The sequence below is a fragment of the Prionailurus viverrinus genome, chromosome B2 (genome assembly GCF_022837055.1).
Source record: "Prionailurus viverrinus isolate Anna chromosome B2, UM_Priviv_1.0, whole genome shotgun sequence".
NCBI lineage: Eukaryota > Metazoa > Chordata > Mammalia > Carnivora > Felidae > Prionailurus > Prionailurus viverrinus.
The window spans coordinates 23,647,427-23,669,793 of NC_062565.1; the positions used below are offsets into that span (position 1 = coordinate 23,647,427).

The 22,367-nt window shown below is 41.7% G+C and overlaps 1 protein-coding gene across 2 annotated transcripts in view; it reads right to left on the minus strand.

Moving 5' to 3' along the window:
• Nucleotides 1-22,367, minus strand: part of CDYL (chromodomain Y like) — a 245,425-nt gene that overhangs the window by 220,985 nt on the left and 2,073 nt on the right. For both annotated transcript variants that reach the window (XM_047858934.1, XM_047858933.1), the window contains exons 2-3: nt 13,590-13,730; nt 757-846 (exon numbers count right to left, since the gene is read on the minus strand). In XM_047858934.1, the coding sequence (XP_047714890.1) occupies nt 757-846; nt 13,590-13,592 (93 nt within the window). In that variant the 5' untranslated portion in view covers nt 13,593-13,730. The remainder of the gene's footprint in view (nt 1-756; nt 847-13,589; nt 13,731-22,367) is intronic.

Genomic DNA, 22,367 nt, shown 5'->3' on the forward strand with positions numbered 1-22,367 from the left:
GGTCAGACAATAGTACCACCCATGGGTGGTCCCCTCCAGGCACAAGAGCACAACCACCAAGACAGATGAGGCTGCAAGAGTCCAGTGAAAGTGCTTTTGCCCTATTCTTCTTGTCCTCCATCCCCTCGCCCCCACCCACCCTCAGAGGGGTTACAAGCAGCAGGAGAGGGAGAGAAAGGAAGAACTGTGCAAAAGGAGAACCTTATTCCTCCTTCCCAGATGGACCCTTGGGCCACAAGTCCAGCCTGGGATGGATGGAGGGGAAAAGCCTTTGGATGTGAATGGATATGAAATTAATCTTTGACTTAGCCTGGACTTTAATATATGCAATAGAATCTTAGTGACCAGAATGAGACTGCTTTTGAAGCTGAATGACTAAAGAGCTGTGTGTTCAGCCCAAGGAGTCGAGAAAGGAAGATTTGAAGGCAGAGGTTGAAGAAAAAAAAAAAAAAAAAAAGCTATTTCACGGCATACCCCACACAGTTCAGACTGTCCATTGTACTGGTCTCATGTGCTTGCATATCCATTTGTTCCTTTTTTTTTACACAACTCACTTTTTTTTTTTTTTTTTACTTTACTTATCTGAGTTACATATATTTTTATGGTTTCACTTTTTAAAAACATGTAACTCTTTAACTCAAGTGGAATTTTGCCACGTGGGGGGGTGGGGATGGGGGGAGAGGGCAGTGTGACTTTTACCCTGAAGTTTGGAGTCCCATTGTGACCAACCAAGTCCTTGATAGTCCACACACCTACCCGGCAGGTTTCACTAGAAAGATGTCGCCATTGGTCCTGAGGCTTGCAGGGCTCCTGTTGATTATGGTTTGGCAGGCTGCTGCTCAGGCCCTGGGGGAGGGAAGGAAGGACAGCAGGCTGAGTCATGGGGCAGATACCTAATGTGTAAGGAGAATCTGAGCCAGAGCTGTGAGGGAGCGTCTGGTGGACACACTGGCAGGACCTTGGTGTCAGTGCTTCCTGCCTACGAGCCGTGGTCTGGACAATAAGGCGGGGGGTTGGGGGTGGAGTGGTTTGACTACCTCAAATGGCTGAGGCTGATGGCCAGAAGGTGGGGTGGATCTGCTGAGAGCTTTTGAAGGATCTTAGGCACCTTCCCATCTCTTCCAACCCCATCTCTTCTCAATGTTGTGGGTAGTCGCCATATTCATCTGTCTGGTCTCCTGCCTCATTCTGTGCCCACCAGGCAAATAAGTCTTCCTTCCAAACCCACCATTGCTGTCTGTCTTCCCAGCTTGAATATTTTTCCTTACTTTCACTTACTTTCTCCATCTTAAATCTTTTTCTCTTCCTTTCATTGTGCTTATTTAATGCCTTCTCTCCTCATTTTTCTCCGTTACCTCTTTTTCTTAAAAAAATGCAAAACAGAAGGATCATAGAGAATTTTCTTCCCACTTTAAACCAACCCCACGTATACCTTTAAAGTTATTATATACTAACATTTTTTATCGTGTAGTACTCCATACATACAAAAGGGTATAAAATAAAACGATCCCCTTGTATTTGACACTCAAAATATTACCACCTCTCTCCTTCCCCTCCACACGTTACCAATACCTTAAATTTTGTTACGTATATTGATTTTTGTAGGCGGTAATACTCCAAAGAATAGTTTGTGGATTAAGAATGCAAGGATGGGAGGTGGATGGGAGGTAGGGGGGACAGGGTCAAAAAGCCCCCTTCTGGGGCACCTGGCTGGCTCAATGGGTTAAGTGTCCGACTTTGGCTCAGATCATGATCTCACGGTTAGTGAATTCCAGCCCCATGTTAGGCTCTGTGCGGACAGCTCGGAGCCTGGAGCCTGCTTCTGATTCTGTGTCTCCCTCTCTCTCTGCCCCTCCCTCACTTATGCTCTCTCTGTGTCCCTCAAAAATGAATAAACGTTAAAAAAAATTTTTTTTTAAAAAACCCCTTTCTGCTCACAAAGGATATGCGTTAGACTGAGGCCAGGCACAGACCCTGGATTGTTATCACTTGAATTAGAGCATAACAGCCCCCTCTAAAAGGCATGCTGGTTATTTAAGTAATCTACTACATTAGCAGCCTTTACTACTATAGGTAGGGCTTCTATCTTAACTACTCATAAAAATGAAGAGAGGGTGGGAGATTCATGATTTAGCAGCATTTCGTGTAAAAACCGAGGGGCTTTGTTAACTGTAAGACTTCTATCAGCCAAAAGTGTTAAGTGGCTTTGAACGGGATGCGCAGATTGTGCTACCAGAAGTGCGATGTTCCAAACATAGGAGCAAACGCTGGAGTCACGTGACAGCCGGCCTAGCATGTGCAATGCTAAGTAAGCATCAGGGGCGCCTGGGTGGCTCAGTTGGGGAAGTGTCCGACTTCAGCTCAGGTCAGGATTTCACCGTTCGTGAGTTCGAGCCCCACTTCGGGCTCGGTGCGGACAGCTTGGAGCCTGGAGCCTCCCTGGGATTCTGTATCTCCCTGTCTCTGCCCCTCCCCCACTCGTGTTCTGTCTCTGTCTCTCTCTCAAAAAAGTGCCCCCGGAGGAACACAGGCTGGGTGGGGGCTTGAGAATGTTCCAGGGGAGGCTTCTGTGGAGGAGGGGCAGGCCTGCATAGAGGGTGCTAGAAGGACCTATGTGTGTGCTTAAATTCCCCGGATTTTACCGGAGGCCCGTTTCCTTAAGGGGCCTCCCCGTTTTTAGCTCCTCTCCATTCCCACCCTTCCACAGCACGGCCACCACGTGTCTTCCTAGAGCACAGATTGAATCACATCAGGCTCCTCCAGAAAAACAGGTGGTGGCTTCACCGTCTTCGGGATAACAACGAAACTTCTTAGCGCGGCATTAAACGTCCTGCGTGGCCTGGCGTCGGATTTCTTTCTGGGCTCAACTCCAGTGACCTCTCCAATGACATCTCATGCACACGGAGCCCGATCACAGGGCACACTTTTCTTGTATCTTGTAGAGCGTGCATTTCGCAGTCCTTTGCTCTTACCGTGCCCTGTGACTAGACTAACTCTCCTTGCGTTCTGTCTTCATTGATTTTTTTTTTTTTTTCTTCATTCTTCCACATCGGATCCAAAGGCCTCTGTGGAGCCTTCCTTCCCAGAGTCCTCTGGCTCAGGTGATATCCTTTCCTCTCTCTCTGGGCAATTTGTTGTTGACAAGGGGTTGGATTTGCACATCTGCCTAGATGGTAAGCTCCTTAAGGTTAGGGAGTCTGTGATTAATATAGTACAGTCTGTGTATACATATATTTACAACACACTATGCTATCTATACTCTATATTTTATATTTATATATTGTATATTACATGTTTTTATATATTTCATACACTGTATATATTATATTTTATAATTTTTTTTTGTAGCTCTTCTCTTCTATCTGAGGACAGACACACTGGATGTGCATTGGTTTCTTCAACTGCCTATTGGAGGAGAATACTTATAGGGAATACAATCGATGTTTCACTGACTTTACTCCTGGCCCCTGGAGTCCAATCCAGTGTAGCTCGTGAATACGACTTTAAAACTGACTTGCTGAGCCAAGTACCGAAGCCATTCAACTTTGTCTCCCAAAGAATTTCTTTCCCTCACTTGGGAACAGGTAAGTTATATTATCTGTGTTTGGAAAAACACAGAATTAAGTCTCCATTATCAATTCTATAGTTTACCTTCAGCAGATGCTTTTACTCTCACACTAGTTTCATTGTGCCACCCAGACCTTACCTTGAATAGTTTGCAGACTACCCGTGGTGTAGACACTTATTCTAATAACATCTCAATCCAAACATCACCAGGAAAATATATTTTCTGAAAGAATATTGGCTGATGCTTTCAGACCAGAAAAGCTTTTGGATTTTTGGATGTTTCAGGTTACCTATATTAGAATCTTTACCTTTTAATCCTAATAGTCACAAGATGATGGGGTCATTCACCTTTTTCAATGATGGATTCATAATTCCTGAAGTACCAAGTCTTCTGCATGTTGATGTAACAGGACTCATTAGGTCTATGTCTTGGTTTGACAGATATTCCCTCCATCAAAACAGTGAACAGACTGAGTAACTTCGTCTGTCTGGGCTATGGATATACAAAAGGTCTGAGAATAATCTGGAAATATGGATATGAGTTCTGTATTTTCAGCATGATTTGTTGATTCTGCAGGATGTGTGTGTGTGTGTGTGTGTGTGTGTGTGTGTGTGGTGTGAGTGTGTAAGAGTATGAGTGTGAGCATGCATGAGTGCACCCATGCAAAATGAAGTTTCAGAGAAAGTAGATTCACACAGGCTTGAAGGAGGACTGAGCAGGAAAAGGTAGCAGGGCCTCTTTGGATGTTTGATCTAGGCTGTGTGCCAGCAGGAGGGAGAGTCTGGTTTGGAGAGATTCCAGGGGCAGAAACAAGGATGCTATAGAGGTGGGGTTCATGTGTTTGGAGAAGAGGGATTTTATCCCACTTCGATTGTTCTGATCACTCTGTGTTGTAATTTATGACTCTGCATGGATGACTATCCTACTAGACTGAGGAGGTATGCAATAGATTTTAAATAAAGTTGATTTTCAATTGGCTTGATACTTACAGAGAGATTGGGACCTAGGAGGAAGCAAGAGCTCTGGGAAGGTGATACTTAGAGGGAAATTGGGACCTAGGAGGAAGGAAGAGCTCTGGGAAGGTGGGGACTGGGCTTGAGAAATAGAAGTGAGACCAGGTCCAAGCCTGTGTATATATGGGTTTGTACTAAATTAGTGGAATAATGTGGAACTATGCAAGTAGTTTAGGTTGCCTCTAGTTGTACTCCAAGCATGCTTTGGATTGGAGAAAAATCATTTTTTCCACTTCAAATGGCCACCTGACCTTGTTGTATTGGAGTGCACAAAGTAGGAAGTTCACGGAAAGGGTCTTGAACCCATGGCATCTCTTTGAAGGTAAATTGCTCTTGGATCTCTTTACAGTTGGAAGCAGAAAGCTATTACAGCAGCCAATGCCTTCTGCCCAAGGGCATGCTGGGATTCCTGATGAGCCCTCAATGAAATGTGCTTTCTTTCCCTTTAGAAGCAAGAGTCCAAGACTCCTCTTCAGGAGTAGAGTGGAAACTGTCCTTTCTCAGGACTTTGGGTTCAGCCGTGTTTTAGTTTAGCCAACAGTCAGCTCAGGACCTTGAAGCAGAAATAACTGCATGTGTTCTAGAACTGCGAGGGATGAAGGAGGAAGGCAGTGTAAGGAGAAGGAACTGAACAGGAGGAAGTCGAGGCAAAGATACAAAGATGATCATCTTTGAGAACTGCCACCAAGGCTAAGGAAGGGACTCCAGAGATAAGAAAGGTGACATATAAGGGGTTGAGCTTGAGACAAAGTCCATCTTACCAGTGAAGCCACCAAGATGTTTAGAGAGCAAATGTGACTCACATGTGGACCAGTCTCTGGCTAATCAGGTGGACTCAAGCCTAATTTTACCGTGTGTGACTAGAGATAAAAGAAGTAGCAGTCAAGGCCATTTCATGTGAATGGAGTGATAACAACCTAATGAAGAAACACTTTTCAGCTAGGTGAAAAAGAAAACCCTTAAAAAAGTAAACGTAAATTCAGAACCATGGACTAACTGTAAAATCAGTCCTTGCCAGTATTCTAAAATATGAACCTTCCACTCAACAAATGGCTTCTGTCAACAGCACAAAGCTTGCTGCCATAACCCTGAAGGAGAGGCAGTAACAGACTTTAAATGTGGAAAAGATTGGTAACACGGAAGCAAGAGCCAGCAAGACTGAAACCAACTAGTCCTAAACCACAAACACCAGAAAAAAAGTCAACATACCATTTGTCACCATTTCACCACCAGCATTGCTTAAATAGCCTTCATTGAGGACGCTGAGCCCCCAGGTGGCAGCTGAAATCCTCAGCAAACAGTGCGTTTTATTGTGGTGGCGTCCCACCCGAAAGGGCAGCTGGAAGCAGTTTGTCAGTGAAAATGTAAGAAAGAGAATCCGTGACCACTCAGGGCTTATGTTAAATATCAAATGGAGGTACTTCAAAATTTTAATTTCTTTTGGTGGGGGTGGGGGGTTGGATGGAATGGAGAGAGACAAGGAGAAAAAAAAACACCACGCTTTGGGGAAAAAAAAAGAAGATATTTGGTCAGAGGGATGACTTGATCATTTTCCCCATTGTTCAGTGTTGGTTCATGCCCCCCCACCCCCAGCAGGTGAGCCCGGAGTGTCTGAAGGGATGTATATTGTCCATCTACCTCACATATGGACATGAAGTTCTTTTTGTGTCTGAGAAGACCCCTTAAATTTTCTTCTCAATAAATAGGTAAGATTTCTACCCTTCTGCCTCTCCTGAATGCATGTTGCTTGGCTACACTTCATTACTTACCGATTTGGATTACCTCAAGTGGGTTAAAACAAAGAAAACTCATACTTCTCTGAAAACCCTTTGTTCAATGGAATGCCATACTTGTCTGAACTCATCCACTGTATTTGCCAATGGCTACTCAATGTCAAGGAGCAGAGATGAGCAGATATGTTTGCAGATTCTATGGCATACTTTCTTTAGTTACTAAAATATAAAGTTACCAAAACTATGTATCTAAATGTATATATAATATATACTAGGGTAATGCAGAGAGTATGAGTGTGGACATTAATTTTGGGCCTACTTCCTGTCAGGTATTTTTTTGAAATTATATTACTACTTAATCCTTATAACAATCAATGAGTTATCCATTATTTCCCTCATTTTACAAAGGAAGGAATGGAGACTCAGTAACCTATTCACAATCACTTTAAAGATAACAGGCACTTTTTGCATGACAACCTGTGGTCTTTTTGTGAGACATTAGCTGCCATGATGCTGTAATTGTGTGGGGGAATTTCAGCAGTTTGAATGCTATCAGAATGAAAGCTAACTTTATGATACATTTATTGGTGTTTTCACCTCTAAACATTGAATGAATGGTGGTGGAGGGGATAATACGAAAGGAAGCATTTTGGGGATCACATTGGTAGCGATTTCCTGTAATGTTTCTTCTGTAAATCTAAGTTGTCACTTAGAAAATCTGATGCAGCCGACAGTGTATAATACAGTTACTTGCATTACTGGGTAATCTGCCCATTTGTTCCCAGTTTTGATGAGAATGGACAAACTTTGGAAAAGCATGGAGACTCTTGCTTTTGATAAGAGAAGGTTGCTTCAGAGTAAAAATATTGGCAGAATACCACAGAGTAAATCCAGCAAGGTAACTTAGTGCCACCTTGCAGATATCCTCAAATTATTTTGTTGGAGTTATTAAGGGAAGGAATAGATGTACAATTCAAACTCTGACTCAATCATGAGAGTAGCAGAGGTAGATACTTTAATATTTCTACAAATATCTCTTGAACTCTCAGGGTTCATTCATTTTAAGTTAACTAAAGATAGACCATGCCAAAAGGCATAAAGAACTAAACTTGATTTCTTTCTTTTTTTTTTTTAATTTTTTAAACATTTATTCATTTTTGAGAGAGAGAGAGGGAGAGAGAGAGCATGTGCAGGGGAGGGTCAGAGAGAGAGGGAAACACAGAATCTGAAGCAGGCTCCAGGCTCTGAGCTGTCAGCATAGAGCCTGACGTGGGGCTCGAACTCATGGACCATGAGATCATGACCTGAGCTGAAGTTGGACACTTAACCAACTGAGCACCCAGGTACCCCTAAACTCAATTTCTATTTACTTCCCCAAGGGCTAGTTATATCTCAACACTCAGTTTTTTGGTGCTAGCAAATGGTACAGGGAGATGGTAGGTGTGCATCTGAAATAATGCTTTAAGATTTCTCCTATATTTTAAATTGCTAAAAGCAGAAGCCAGGCTTAACTCTGTTTGGGCCCCTGCAGACCCAGTCTTTGCTCTGCTCCATGGCTTGGGATGCTGACAGATGAGAACTTTATCAACAGGTTTCCTTCCTCTGCCTTCTAGTTGGATACAACCAAGGGGAGGCATCTTTGCAAATCTGGAGAGTGGAAGGATACAGAGGTCTAGGCTCCCTCCCCCCTGGGTTGTGGTGAATTCAGAAGGACATCCCTCACTGAACAGTTGCCTTCTTCAGGTTCTGATAATCTACCTCTTCAGGTGCTAGTGTCTCCCCACTGTTGCTAGCCCAGGATCCTGCCCAACATCTTGTTGGATTCCCTAACTCTGCCCATACCTCCGTCAATAACCTCTTTATGAAAGTCTCCTCAAATTAGTTTGGCCATGCCACCCAACTCTTGCCTGAACCCTGACCGACTGCTTTTCAGCACAGTGCTTTATACATACATACAGAGGCTTTTAAATTCAATGAAAAAGAATGGCTTGACCCTTCTGATATTTGGATTCAAATATTGCTTATTGTAGGGTGACCAGTTGTCCCTGTTTGTTTGGGTCTGAAGGGAGCTCCCAGGATGCAGGAATTTTAGTTTTGAAATTGGGACAGTTCTGGGCAAACCAGATGAATTGGTCACTGTAGCAATATGTTTTTAAAATTTGTAATTGGTGGGGCGCCTGGGTGGCGCAGTCGGTTAAGCGTCCGACTTCAGCCAGGTCACGATCTCGCGGTCCGTGAGTTCGAGCCCCGCGTCAGGCTCTGGGCTGATGGCTCAGAGCCTGGAGCCTGTTTCCGATTCTGTGTCTCCCTCTCTCTCTGCCCCTCCCCCGTTCATGCTCTGTCTCTCTCTGTCCCAAAAATAAATAAACGTTGAAAAAAAAAATTAAAAAAAAAAATAAAATTTGTAATTGGTTTAGAAAAGCATTATCTTTGAAAAGATTTCTGTGATCATATTTAAGTTAAAGTTGTTTTTCTAAATAGAGTATTCCCCACTAATGAGAAAATTTGTGTCTGAAATGATTCTTGTAAGGCACATCGGTGTAATGTGAGCAGAGGATGTGTTAATTTTTTTGCCTGTTCAAATCTGTTTACTCTCCAGAGGAAGTCACCCAAGGAACTAGTGAGACATCAGGGTGTTGATGTATAAGTGCTTACTAAGAAGTTTTGAATGAATAGAGGGGCAAAGTACATCACAGTGAAAAAGAGCTGCTTGAATATGGTTTCTGATTTAAAAAACACTTTCGGGCATTTTAAATGACAGTTCTCAGTATCCCTGTCCTTCCAGTGTGCTGTTATCCTGAGAACGTAGGAAGATATTTGCATATTAGGAAGAACGTATTTTATTGCTTTGTGTAACTAATTCCATTTGTTGGTATATTTTAATTCCTAAGAGATCAGTTTGAAAAGAAAAGCAACAACCTCAAACAAAGCTAATATTTTAAGAAGAAATCTTTATTTACATGTTGGGATATAGTTGGGTTATATATTTTTTTCCCATCAGAAATGTGTTTATTAAATGACAATATTAACAGTGATCATACTGCTTTTGTAAATAGGCTGCCTGGGAGGAGGAAATTCAATAGAGTTAGAAATCCACCATGATCTGAATGCTTTTCAATTCAAGATATTATTTTCTGGTAGGAGAGCTTTTGACTATTCACTGTAGGAACCAGAATTGCAAATATGTATCCCTTTACTCCTGCCACTCACTCTCAATCTTCTTGATCTACTTCTGTTCCCCAAATCATTGTTCTCTTCTAAGAGCTGGACAAGTCATTTAAAACAAATTGGTAATATTGGCTGTGGTTTAAATTAGAATTTAGTAATTTACCTCAGGTGTGTTTGGAGAGCTCCCTTTGGTATTGTCTCTGAAATGGCTGTTGTCAACATTGTTTTCTGACTATAAACTTACTATAAGGAATGTGTGAAAGATATTGACCTAAGTGTGTTAAATTTACCTCATTGCAATAAACATTTATTGAGTGCCTACTATGTGTAAGAGGATAATAGAAAATCAGACTTCATAAAAGGAGGGTATCACTTGAAACATCACACAGATGGAAAGAAAAAAAAACAGTAGTCACTCATTTGGGTTAAGTTTTAAAAAATTACATTCTGTATACTCATAGCTATTTTTAGACCGAGTTTTCAAGATTGGATTCCTCTTTTCTTTTGTAACCTTGTGCAATTTGTAAGAGTTTAACTCCATGTTCATAAGTAACATTTTTTTTTTCTTCAGAAAAATGTGAGAACATGAAATAAGATCCTAGAGTCCCACAGTAAATTTTCCATGGCCTCCGTGGCTTGTCCACAGATGTGCCTTGCAGGATTATTATGTGTTGCTCGTGGCTGAGAATGTAGTAGAATTTCAGTTTAATGGACTTAGTAATAATTATTGGGTCACACTCCTGGGTTGCTGTTGCCATCCAAATGGACTGCAGAAATGAACACAGAGGTCAAAGAACCTGTGCCCCTGTTCAACACAGACAGGAGCATCTGGTCCAAATGTGAATTTTCTGTGGTGGCAGAGACCACTTTCTTTCTCCGTAATGGCAATAGGAAATGTGCTGGGGGAAATGACAACAGATTGTCAGAATGGAAGTTTGGGTGACCATTCCAGTGAAGAAATTGTGCTGACAAAAACAGATCAAGAAAATCTCACATTGCAAGTGGGCAGATTATCTGATCATAACTTAAAATGCCTCATCCTGGCTAATAATGGTGTGTTTTGAGGTTTATCAGGCAAGGGTCAGCCCATAATAGTTCTTCTGCCTTTGTTGTCTTCATTATAGCTTCATTTCTTTGGCTCCAGACGTTATTTTCATGTTCATGAAAATGAGTCATTAAAAGCCGTAAAAAGTGAATATCTTATTGTTTAAAGCAATTAAGTAACAGTCTGCTCAGGTCTTGTAAGAATGGGGTCAAGATAGGTGTATGGATGGGGAGGGAGGCCACCTGACGTGGGAGGAGTACTTAAAGGGGGGGGCAAGATTCAGTCAAAGTTTAAACTGTTTGATGTTACATTTTGTCCAAGGACAATATGTATTAATACAGTTAAACATATCTTTTTTTCTCCTTTTTTAGAAAATTTAAATTCAGGTTAGTTAACATATAGTGTAGTATTGGTTTCAGGAGTAGAACTTAGTGATTCATCACCTATATATAATTCCCAGTGCCCATCCCAACAAGTGCCCTGCTTAATGCCCATTACCAATTTAGCCCATCCCCCAGCCAACACTCCTCCAGCAGCCCTCAGTTTGTTATCTGTATTTAAGAGCCTCTTATGATTTGCCTCTCTGTCTGTTTTTTATCTTATTTTTGCTTCCCTTTCCCTATGTTCATCTTTTTTGTTTCTTAAATTCCACCTATGAGTGAAATCATATATTTGTCTTTCTCTGACTGACTTATTTCGCTTAGCATAACACATATCTTTTGACCCTGAATTTCACTTTAAAAATGTTTATATTAAGAGGGGTGCCTGGGTGGCTCTGTCTGTTAAAGTGTCCGGCCCTTGGTTTTGGCTTGGGTCATGATCTCATGGTTCATGAGTTTGAGCTCCCCCATTGGGCTCTGTGCTGTTGGTGTGGAGCCTGCTTAGGATTCTCTCTCTCTCCCTTCCCTGCTCGCACTATCTCTCTCTCAAAATAAATAAACTTAAAAATTTTTATATTAAGGAAAACCCAACAAAATACATACACAAAGGTGTTTATCACAGTATCATTTAAAAGCAGTTAAGGGGCGCCTGGGTGGCGCAGTCGGTTAAGCGTCCGACTTCAGCCAGGTCAGGATCTCGCGGTCCGTGAGTTCGAGCCCTGCGTCAGGCTCTGGGCTGATGGCTCAGAGCCTGGAGCCTGTTTCCAATTCTGTGTCTCCCTCTCTCTCATCCCCTCCCCCGTTCATGCTCTGTCTCTCGCTGTCCCAAAAAATAAATAAACATTGAAAAAAAAAATTAAAAAAAAAATAAAGTTAAAAAAAAAAAAAAGCAGTTAAAAAATTTTTTTTAATGTTTATTTATTTTTGAGACAGAGAGAGACAAAGTATGAATAGGGGAGGAGTGGAGAGTGGGAGACACAGAATCTGAAGCAGGCTCCAGGCTCTGAGCTGTCAGCACAGAGCCCAACGCCGGGCTTGGAACTCAGGAGCCGTGAGATCATGACCTGAGCAGAATTCGGATGCCCAACTGACAGAGCCACCCAGGTGCCCCTAAAAGCAGTTTCAAAGTGAAAATAATTTGAGTGCCTATCAGTAAGGAGTTGGGATTCTCTGCAGGAATCCAAAATGTTGATGTAGATGTGTATTTCATGTAAGGCCATGGTGTATTATTTAAAGAGAAAAAATACCAAAAAATATGTCTAACATCATCCAATTGTTTTTAAAAAAATACTTGAGTTAAAAAAAGAATCAATATATAGATATAAATTTGCATTAATTGCATTAATTACATAGAAAAGCTTAGTACTATAAAATATTTTTTCTGAATAGTAGGTTATATGAATATGAAATATGAATGGTTTTTTAAAATTTGTTTTATACTTTTAAAATAAAAAAAATTGTACATGTATTACCTTAAAAATCAGAAAAACAACAAAAACAAACAAAAAACTTTCATTTTAAGAACTGAAATACAACTTTGCCTAAGCAGAAGTCCCTAACTGTAGGTCCTGGGTGCCTCAGCTGTGGCAGGAAGTCTCTTTGCTAGGAAATTAAAACCCCCAGCTGCACGTGGGCTCTGGGAGCTGTAGCAGTAAAAGTATCCTAGTAGTCAAAACAGGAGTCAAACAGCTGAGAACACACTCTTTCAAACATGACTTTGGACCCTGCTTCTCACCCACCTCTCTCTTCCTGGTTTCTGTCCCATGTCCTCACTGCCTGCTAATGCTTACATCTGAATGCCCCACTAATTTCAAACTTAACATTCCCCAAACTGACTTAGATCTCCACCAGGTCTTTTCTTATGGGATGTAATCTCTCCCTCATTTGACCTTCCATAGTTCTTTGTAGCCTCTGTTGGGGCACCTATCTCCTGCAACCTGTATCGTATTGATTTGAGCACTTGTCTTATTCCCCTTGCAGAACAAAAGCTCCTTGAGGCAGTGTTTTTGTCTTACTCCCGGCTGTCTACCCTGAGGCCCATAGTTCCATGCTTTTCTGATGGGAGGCACCCAAAACCATGTACAGTAAATCAATGACAGGACGGACAGATGACTTCTGCAGGTTGCTAGCTCTCATGACATCTGGGCTTGCTTGTTATTTCTTAGCCATGTAGAAAACCACTTTCTCGTTCAATTTCATCCTGTCAAAAATCCAGGCATGCCTTAGTGAAGATAAGGCAGAACAAATTAATGCTGCCTTCTCTGATATTTATAAACACAGGGTAAAGGATGTGCTATCATTTGACTTGGAGGAAGTAGAAAATGGAACCCAGCCAACTATTTCTTAGGTCATTAAAAGTTATTAAAGAAAGCAATAAGAGACATGAAAGTAACCATTGCAGTAAAGGGGAAGCTCTAGCTACAAAAAAATTAATTTAGAAAGGCCAGATAGAAGAAGATTCAGAGAATGGAAGGAGAATTCAAGAGAGGAGGAAAGGAGAATGCAAGAGAGAAGGAGTTGTCAGAACAGCTATGGAATGATAACTGTAGAATAACCAGAATGCTTCTGTTGAACAATTTCTGAACAGGTACTGGTACGATTACTAGTTTTAAATAAAAAGGGGTCCCTCTAAGAATTCTGCCCTACTGGATCAGAACAAATTCAGGTGCTGGAAGGTCTTACCATTGTTTCTCTTCAGAAATAACTTCCTAGTAGTATTCCCTGTATCTCCAGCTCTTATTTCTTCTTTTCCCCAGGCTGGTCTGTGTCCTGCCTGGAATGCCATAAAATTCTTCTGAGATCTCTGCGTTCTCTGATCACCACCTGCAATTACAATCCCCACAAGAGGAATTTACTAAAGTAATTGGAAAATGAAGTCTCACAGCATTTAACTACTTTCCACAAGGTCCATATTGGATTTGAGAGTGAGCCAGCATTTTGTGCTTGTGTGGTGGAAGCAATAAATATCATTAAGCACTGCATCATGGTAGCAATGCATTTAAAACGATAAAGGATAAAAAACAATTTTCAAAATTGTCAAACTTGCTCTTCTCTACCTCAGTAGATGTCAATATCTTGCTTATTTGCAACGTATCATGAAGTATTGCAATATATTAAAGAGTTAGTAAGCCAAATGGCCTCATGTTCATCATGAGGGTGGGAAGACTGCCATTTGTGATCATGAACATTTGTGGGCATACACCTTAAGGACCAATTCAGTGTCTCTCTTTCCCTTTTGTAATAGGCTAGTGGACATAACAATGACAGTGAGATGGTCCTTGTCCTCAAGTGACCTTCAGTGTAGTAGGGAGACAAAGACATAGGTCTTATACAAAAGACGTCTTATACAAAAGGTCTGAAAACGAGGAAGTAAAGTGTGTTTGATGGAGAGTTGGAAATGATTCGTTGTGATGTAGAGAGAGCAAGAGCAAAGTCAGAGTCATGGAAAAGCATGTTGTGTTTTCAGAGCAGGGAGTGGATTGGCATCCACTTGTGGCAGAAGGTTTATGGAAACACATAGTCAGAGATAGTTCTAGAAAGTCTATACTTTTAGGAATTGGCTTTAAAAAAAATTTTTTTTAATGAAACTCATTGTCAAATTGGTTTCCATACAACACCCAGTGCTCATCCCAACAGATGCCCTCCTCAATGTCCATCACCCACTTTCCCCTCCCTCCCACACCCCATCAACCCTCAGTTTATTTTCAGTCTTTAAGAGTCTCTTATGGTTTGCCTCCCTCCCTCTCTAACTTTTTTTTCCCCCTTCCCCTTCCCTTCCCCCATGGTCTTCTGTTAAGTTTCTCAGGATCCACATAGGAGTGAAAACATATGGTATCTGTCTTTCTCTGTATGACTTATTTCACTTGGCATAACACTCTCCAGTTCCATCCACGTTGCTATAAGAGGCCATATTTCATTCTTTCTCATTGCCAAGTAGTATTCCATTGTGTATATAAACAACAATATCTTTATCCATTCATCAGTTGATGGACATTTAGGCTCCTTCCATAATTTGGCTATTGTTGAGAGTGCTGCTATAAACATTGGGGTACAAGTGCCCCTATGCGTCAGCACTCCTGTATCCTGGTTTTGGATAAATAAAAAAAGCTGAGGTCATTCCCTGTGACTTTTAAGACACTCATCTTGAAAATGATTTTAACTCATGTCATATACAGCTGAGCAAAGCCCTAACTCAGGTAGTACATCAAGATCACTGTTGCCAACACAGGGAACTGGGAAAAATGAGGTTTTGCTAAACCAGTAAGAACGCTTAAGGAATTTGGTGGTAGTCAGCACTGGCCAACACTTCTGACGGGTACTGAGGTTTCGTGGGGAATGTCTGACTTGACTCTAATTGGGCTGATATCATCCCCCAACTAGTCCAACTGTCCTTACTGTGCTCCGTATGAATGGCAGCTGATCTTTTATGTCATAGTTTAATTTGAGATCAAATGTGCTTTTCTTTTTTTTTTTAAATTTTTTTTTCAACGTTTATTAATTTTTGGGACAGAGAGAGACAGAGCATGAACGGGGGAGGGTCAGAGAGAGAGGGAGACACAGAATCGGAAACAGGCTCCAGGCTCTGAGCCATCAGCCCAGAGCCCGACGCGGGGCTCGAACTCACGGACCGCGAGATCGTGACCTGGCTGAAGTCAGACGCTTAGCCGACTGCGCCACCCAGGCGCCCCTCAAATGTGCTTTTCTTGGAAGCTGCCTTTCTGCATTAAGTCAGGGAATGCTCAGCTTTCAGCAGAAGAAGCTGATAGCTGGGGAGTGTGACCCCTCCCTCTGGGCTGACCAGCAGCAATGAAGGGGTCCAGGTTGGTCTTTGGCCTCTTGAACCGTAATGATAATATATTTATTGAGAGCTTATTATATAGCAGGCTTTGCATTGTGCATTGCAGATGTATTCTCTAATCTTCACAACAGCTCTCTGAGCAAGATTCTATAATTCTTGCTTGGTGGATGAGGAATTACAATCTATACAAGTTAACTTCCTTGAAGTAATGCTGTTAGTGGTGAAGCTGGGACTTGAACCCAGGCACTCTGAGGCCCTTACTCTTATCTCTCTTCCTCTGTCAAAACCTGATTTCAGAAAAGGCGTTAAAGACATTCTGCTGCCAGGTAAAGTATGTATGGAGAGGCAATATGGTGTAGGGGTTAGGGATATGGACCATGCAGTCAATCTGACATGAGTTTGTATACTGGCTCCATACCTTCCCTGTGTGAACAGACAGATGACCTAGCCCTCCAGCCTTCAGGGTTCACATCTGTAAGATGCTGCTAACAGCTGCACATACCTCATAGATTATCCTAACTGTGAAGTGAAATGATGTATACAACTCTCCTGGCACATGTTGTGCTCTCAACAAATGTGAGCTGCTGTTTTTATCCACGAGAAGTCATGCATACATTGTCCACCACTTGGATGTTTTACCAATCAAATACTACTTAACCCAAAATAAATGAATTTAGTGGTAGAACTTTCTAAGAATCTGTACTCAATTATTAAGTAATCTGTACTCAACCGTTAAGTAATTATTAAGTAATAGGCAAATATCTACTCAATTATGAAAAGCTCAAATAATACAGATGACCAAGTGGCCTTTAATCACTCACACAGTGAAATCTGACTCTTCCTTAATTCTGTTGGGGGCCCCCCATGAAAGGGACAGAGGGGTTCTTCGTGAGCATCTGGAAGTGATGCCATGCAGGCCACCTTCTTGGGGGTAGATTTCCCCCAGCTTTACTGATCAAGGAACCTTCTCTTGCTACTGCTATCAAAGCAGCTGGGGATCATGTATGTAAGGAATGGAAGTGTCTGATAGGCAGAGAAGCACCAGATTTGGGGAGGCAGTTCCAGCCCTGCTCTGTCCCTAACTTGCTGTGTGATCCTTGCCCTCGCTTCCTGACTATAAAATGGGGGCTTAAAGTTAGAGAATCATCAGCCCCATCTCCAGGGGCCATTTCACTAGATGTCTTCATGTGATAAATACAGAAATGATGAACCACCTCCACACTAACAGAGTTGCCCAGGGTCACATACCTAGTAAGAGACAGAGCTAAGACTAGAAAGAACCTCTCACCCCTAGTTCTCAGGTCCAGGATATCTGTAGTGAATGAGTGGTGAATGCTTTTCTTTCTTCTCTCATCCAGTTTCTCATCAACAGGAGCCATTTTGAGCTCTACAGTCCTCTGGCTCTACCAATCTCTCTCTCTCTCTGTGAGACTAGCAGAGTTGTCCCAGGCATGAATGAGTATATAAAGGAGGTAAAGCCTCTTTTTTCCCTGGATTGGGGGATCCCACTGTGATAGGACATAGTGCACCTTCAGCAGCTGTCTTGGTCATGAATGCCCTTCAGCTGCAACCAGGAGGGCGGCGCTACTCACCCACGACCATCCTGGGTCTCTAATCAAAGCCATCAACTTCTGAGAATGGGGATGGCAGCCACCTGTGGGGACCCAACCCCCTCTGTCTTCTTCATTTCCTTTCTTACTCTATTTCTACCTTCACTTGAGACCCTGCCAACAGCCTTGCCCAGGAAGAAATTCAGAGGAATTTCTGGCATCTCTGCCACCCTCCTTCCCCTCCCCAGGAATGTAAATTACTTCAAAGTCTGCCAATGACTTGGGATAACACAGTTATTATTGCTCGAGTGGAGAATTCTGGTTCTCTCGCTGCCACATGTTCCTAGCCTGAAATCCTTCAGTTTGATGGCAGCAGGGTCTACTTCTAGTTAACTGTTGTCTTTTTTCTTTTCTTTTCTTTTCTTTTTCCTTTCCTTTCATTTCCTTTCCTTTCCCTTCCCTTTCCTTTTTTTTTTTTTTGAGAGAGAAAGAGAGAGAGAGAGAGAGAGAGAGAGAGAGAGAGAATGAGTGGGGGAGGGGCAGAGAGAGAGGGGGACAGAGGATCCAAAGCAGGCTCCAGGCTCTGTGCTGACAGCAGAGAACCCAACATGGGGCTTGAACTCACAAACCATGAGATCATGACCTGAGCAGAAGTTGGACATTCAGCCAACTGAGCCACCCAGGAGCCCCTTAACTGTTGTTTTTTAATTTTCTCTGCCAGTAATAGCCTGCCCTCCTGTAGCCTATGTTGAAGCCCCTCACCAGACAGCACAGATATATACCTCCTCCACCCACCCAGAAGACAAAGTCACATACACACAACAAATGATCATCAAGGAAGATTTTCAGAAAATAACCCTAGGGTCTGAATTACCCAGAGCGCTGTGGTACTGGGCTGTTCTCTGGGCTTGCCACCAAATACAGCAGGTAAATGACCTACCCCTGAGAAAGATGTAGCTTGTAAGGCAAAGTCAGAGAAGTAAGAAGGTTTTTTGCTCTCCATGAGGAGAAACTGAGGAGATTACAGTGTGATAGGACACAGGGCAGGAGGGAATGCAGGAGGAGAGAAAAAGGAAACAGACAGTCGTGATTAAGCAACAATAACAGCTATGGGGCTCAGTAGACTTGAGTAACTTTTATTTGAGCTCTGACATTCACTAGGTGTGGGACCTCCAGTAAATCACTTTACCTTCCTGCTTCGTCATTTCCTTGTCTGCAACAGGAGAGGGTTGGGTTAAAGGGCCCCTTCTGGAGAAAGCATTCAATTAGCACACCATCTCTTCTTCACACTAGGGGCTTGGGTGGAGGGAGGAAGGTAGAGGATCTTTAGCTATGGTTCTTGCCCCTGTGAAGTTTGTGATCTTGTTGGGAAGACCAGTACATGGACTCATGGGGGTGATAAATTCACTGTGTGGGATTATGTGTGGAATTGCAAGGCTTAAGTCAACCACAGGGATTTAGAAAAGGGACAGGAACTGAGGCTGGGATGCTTCTTGAAGGAGGCAAGACATGAGAAGGGCCTTGAAGGGTGACTAGAATGTAGGGACAGGAGGGGAGAAAGGCAGGGGAACCTGCGGAGTGGAGCCGAGGTGCCTGTAGGAAGAAGGAGCTGAATATAGTATGCAGACAGAGCCCGTTATGTAAGCCTTGAAAGCCATTAGATTTCTTCCTTTTTTTCTTTTTTAAGAATTTTTTTTTGAGAGAGAGTACAAGCACATGTGGGGGGGAGGGGCAAAGAGAAAGGGAGAGAGAATCCCAAGCAGGTTTTGCACTGTAAGCACAGAGCCTGATCTAGGGCTCCATCCCATGAACCATGAGATTGTGACCTGAACTGAAATCGAGTGGGACACTTAAACTACTGGGCCACTCAGGTGCCCCAAGACTTCTGTTTTTAAAAGAATTGTTTCTGGTATCAAAGGGTTAGAGGTAAATTTGATTAAATAAAGAGGGACGAAACAGGAAGTGGTTCTCCATCCTAGTGGCACATTGAAATATGAATACCTCAGCTCCTTCTCTAGAAATTCTGATGTATTTGGTCTGGGGAGAAAGTCAAAGGATAGTTCCTTCTTGTGTCTCCCTCTCTTCTTCTTTTTCTCCCTCCTTTCTCTCTCTCTTTCTCTCCTTCTCTTTCTGCAGTTATTTGGGTATGAGGTGATAAGGGCCTGAAATAAAATAGTAGCAATTGAAATGGAGAAGAAATTAAGATAAAGAGACATTTTAAAGGGTAAACTGCCAGGTACCTTGCTAATGAACCACAGGGAATTAAAGACAGATTCCATTCATTTCTTCAAAATATTTATTGAACACTTAGCATATGCCTTATACTGAATCAGAAGCTATGGGAAATTCAGTTGGCAAGACCCTGGTCCTACCTTCAAGGAGCTTATGTCTAGTAGATGACAAAGAAAATAACTATACTACAAGGAGAATACAGAAACTGGATGAAGGGTTTTTTTTTTTTTTTCTCTTATGGTGTGAAGATATACGGAGAAGAGAGGGCTAGAGTCCCTCTAGCAGACACAGTGAAGAAAGTTCTCCACAGAGGCACCACTGAGTGACAGCTTGAAGTATCAGAAGGTGGGGCTGGAGGGAGGGGTTGCCCAGTGGGAGTCACAGTGCAGGGAAAGGTGTGGAGGCTGGGTGTAATGAAGGGCGGAATGAATGCATGGCCACGAACAGCCTGATCCCTAAGAAGCATGTGGTGTATGGAAGTCTTTGTGGGAAAGGTAGCTTCATGATGGGGAAGGTTAGATTTTTTCTGTGTTACCTTTTGATTTTTGAATGTTGGCAATGTTTTATTTTCAGCCTTAGTCACAGTTATAGGAATATTGTAGAAGTATTTCTTCAAAGGTGCATAAAAGTTTATCAGCTTTTTGCTTGTATATTATTTCATAGTTTTAAATGTTTAATTAAATAACAATGGATATAATCAATGTGATATAATTATTATAAGTCTACATGCACCTAATAGTACAATCTCATGAACTGGATAAAATAAACAGAAACATATATGTAAATTAACAACCATAATTGGAAATGTTTTAACGGGCATCTCTAAGAACTGTAGGTCAAATAGACATAAAAAGAGCATGATATTCATGAGCAGAAAATACAATTTAAATAATATACATATACCCAAAATAAACAGAAAACATATTCTTTTTAAATATATGTAGCACATTTATAACAGAATTCCATAAATTCTGAAGAATCAATCCCATTCAGACAATGTTCTCTAACTACAATGCAATTGTGGAATCAATATTTTTTAAGAGATAGCTAAAATAAAATCCCACATGTCCAGAAACTAGGTGACATATGATTAAATGACACTTGGTTTTAAAAAATAAATAGTTAGAACTAAATGAAACACTATATGATAGGATTTGTGTAACACAGCTAAAGCAATTCTTAAAGGCAAAGTTATAGCTTTAAATAAATATGCTGATGATTAAAAAAATAAACAAATAAAAGGGACGCCTGGGTGGCTCAGTTAAGTGCCTGACTTCGGCTCAGGTCATGATCTTGTGGTTTGTGGGTTCAAGCCCCACATCGGGTTCTGTGCTGACAGCTCAGAGCCGGGAGCCTGCTTTGGATTCTGTGTCTCCTTCTCTCTCTGCCCCTCCCCATCTCGCGCTCTGTCTCTCTCTGTCTCTCAAAAATGAATAAATGTTAAAAAAGTTAAAAAAATAAATAATAAAAAAGATAAGAAAAAATAAATACGCTCATGAACAAGAATAGTTGAAAAGAAATGAGTTACCACTTAACACCCATTAGGATTACTCTCATAAAAGCAAAATTACAAGTGTTGTGAAGATAATTATTAACTTTATTAATTATTAACTTTTTAAATTAAGGTATTATTTTTATGCAGTGAAATTTACCCAGTTTAGAAGTCAGAGTTTTTAAGGTCTCAAATGCCCAGATAAGGGATTTGGATGGCCAGAGCTCATATGGTGCAATAAAAAATTCAACAGACTTGTTGGCATCGAATTATAGTTCCACCATTTACCAACTATATGATCTTAGACAAATTACTTTTGTCTCAGGACCTTATTTTTTCATCTTCAACCATGATAGGACTACATCTCCAGGAGAATATGAAAAGGGTATAGTGTACAAATAATGCTTGGCACATAAAAAGGATGTAAGAGGTAATAGTTCATTTTCTGTTTTACTCATCAGAATCTTCAAGTGCATAGTCTCTGCACCCTTTTCAAGGTGGTTCTGATGTACAGCTAAAGTTTCAAATCATTGGTGTAGGCAGTGGGGGCCATGGCAGGCTTTGCTTGGGGCAGTGGCATGATTAAGGCTATACATTGGGAGGGTGAATCTCAAGTGGCACCCACTGGGCCTAGAAGCCTGGGAAAATGTGGAAAGGCAGAGTGTGGAGAGCAGGTGCAAAATTTGATTCAGAGGAGATGGTGATGAGCTTGGTTTTAGTTAATGTTTGTTTATTCATCAATAAGCAAACACTGATTCAGGCCTACTTTGAGTGAGCCCTTGTATTTCATACATAGATAAATGCATCCTCACTTCCCTGACTCATCTCTTAAGGAACAATTCTTAGAAGGCTTTCTGTGACCTCTCTCTTCCTTGTCTTCTAGCTGACTCAGTGGTTATACTGGTAGCAGCATTTTAGGAAAGATTAGGAGTTTTCAGTTTACTATGGAGTATGGAGCTCTCAACCACAGGTATTCCATTGGGGCTGGTAGGATAGTTCATGGCTTTAATCTTTCTTTTAGGATCTTCTACCACAGCAACTTCCTAGTCTAGATGTCATTATTAATATAAATCCCCAGACTCAGGTGCTGATTCTTCCTCCTCCCCTCCTCCTCCTCCTCCTCTGCTTCCTCCTTCTCCCTCTTCTTCTTCCTCTTCTTCCTCTTATTTCTCTCCTTCCTCTCCTTCTTCTTCTTCTTCTTCGTCTTTGTCTTTGTCTTCTTCTTCTTCTTTTTTATAACACTAGAAACTGCCAGGCAGAGTTGAATAAACAGGAAACCATGACATCATTCCTCTAGTGTGATTAGGTCGCTGTAACAATGGTCAGCAGAATGGGCTGCACAGTGTTCTTGCTCATGTTTCCTAGACAGTCAACTTCATGGGGCAAAT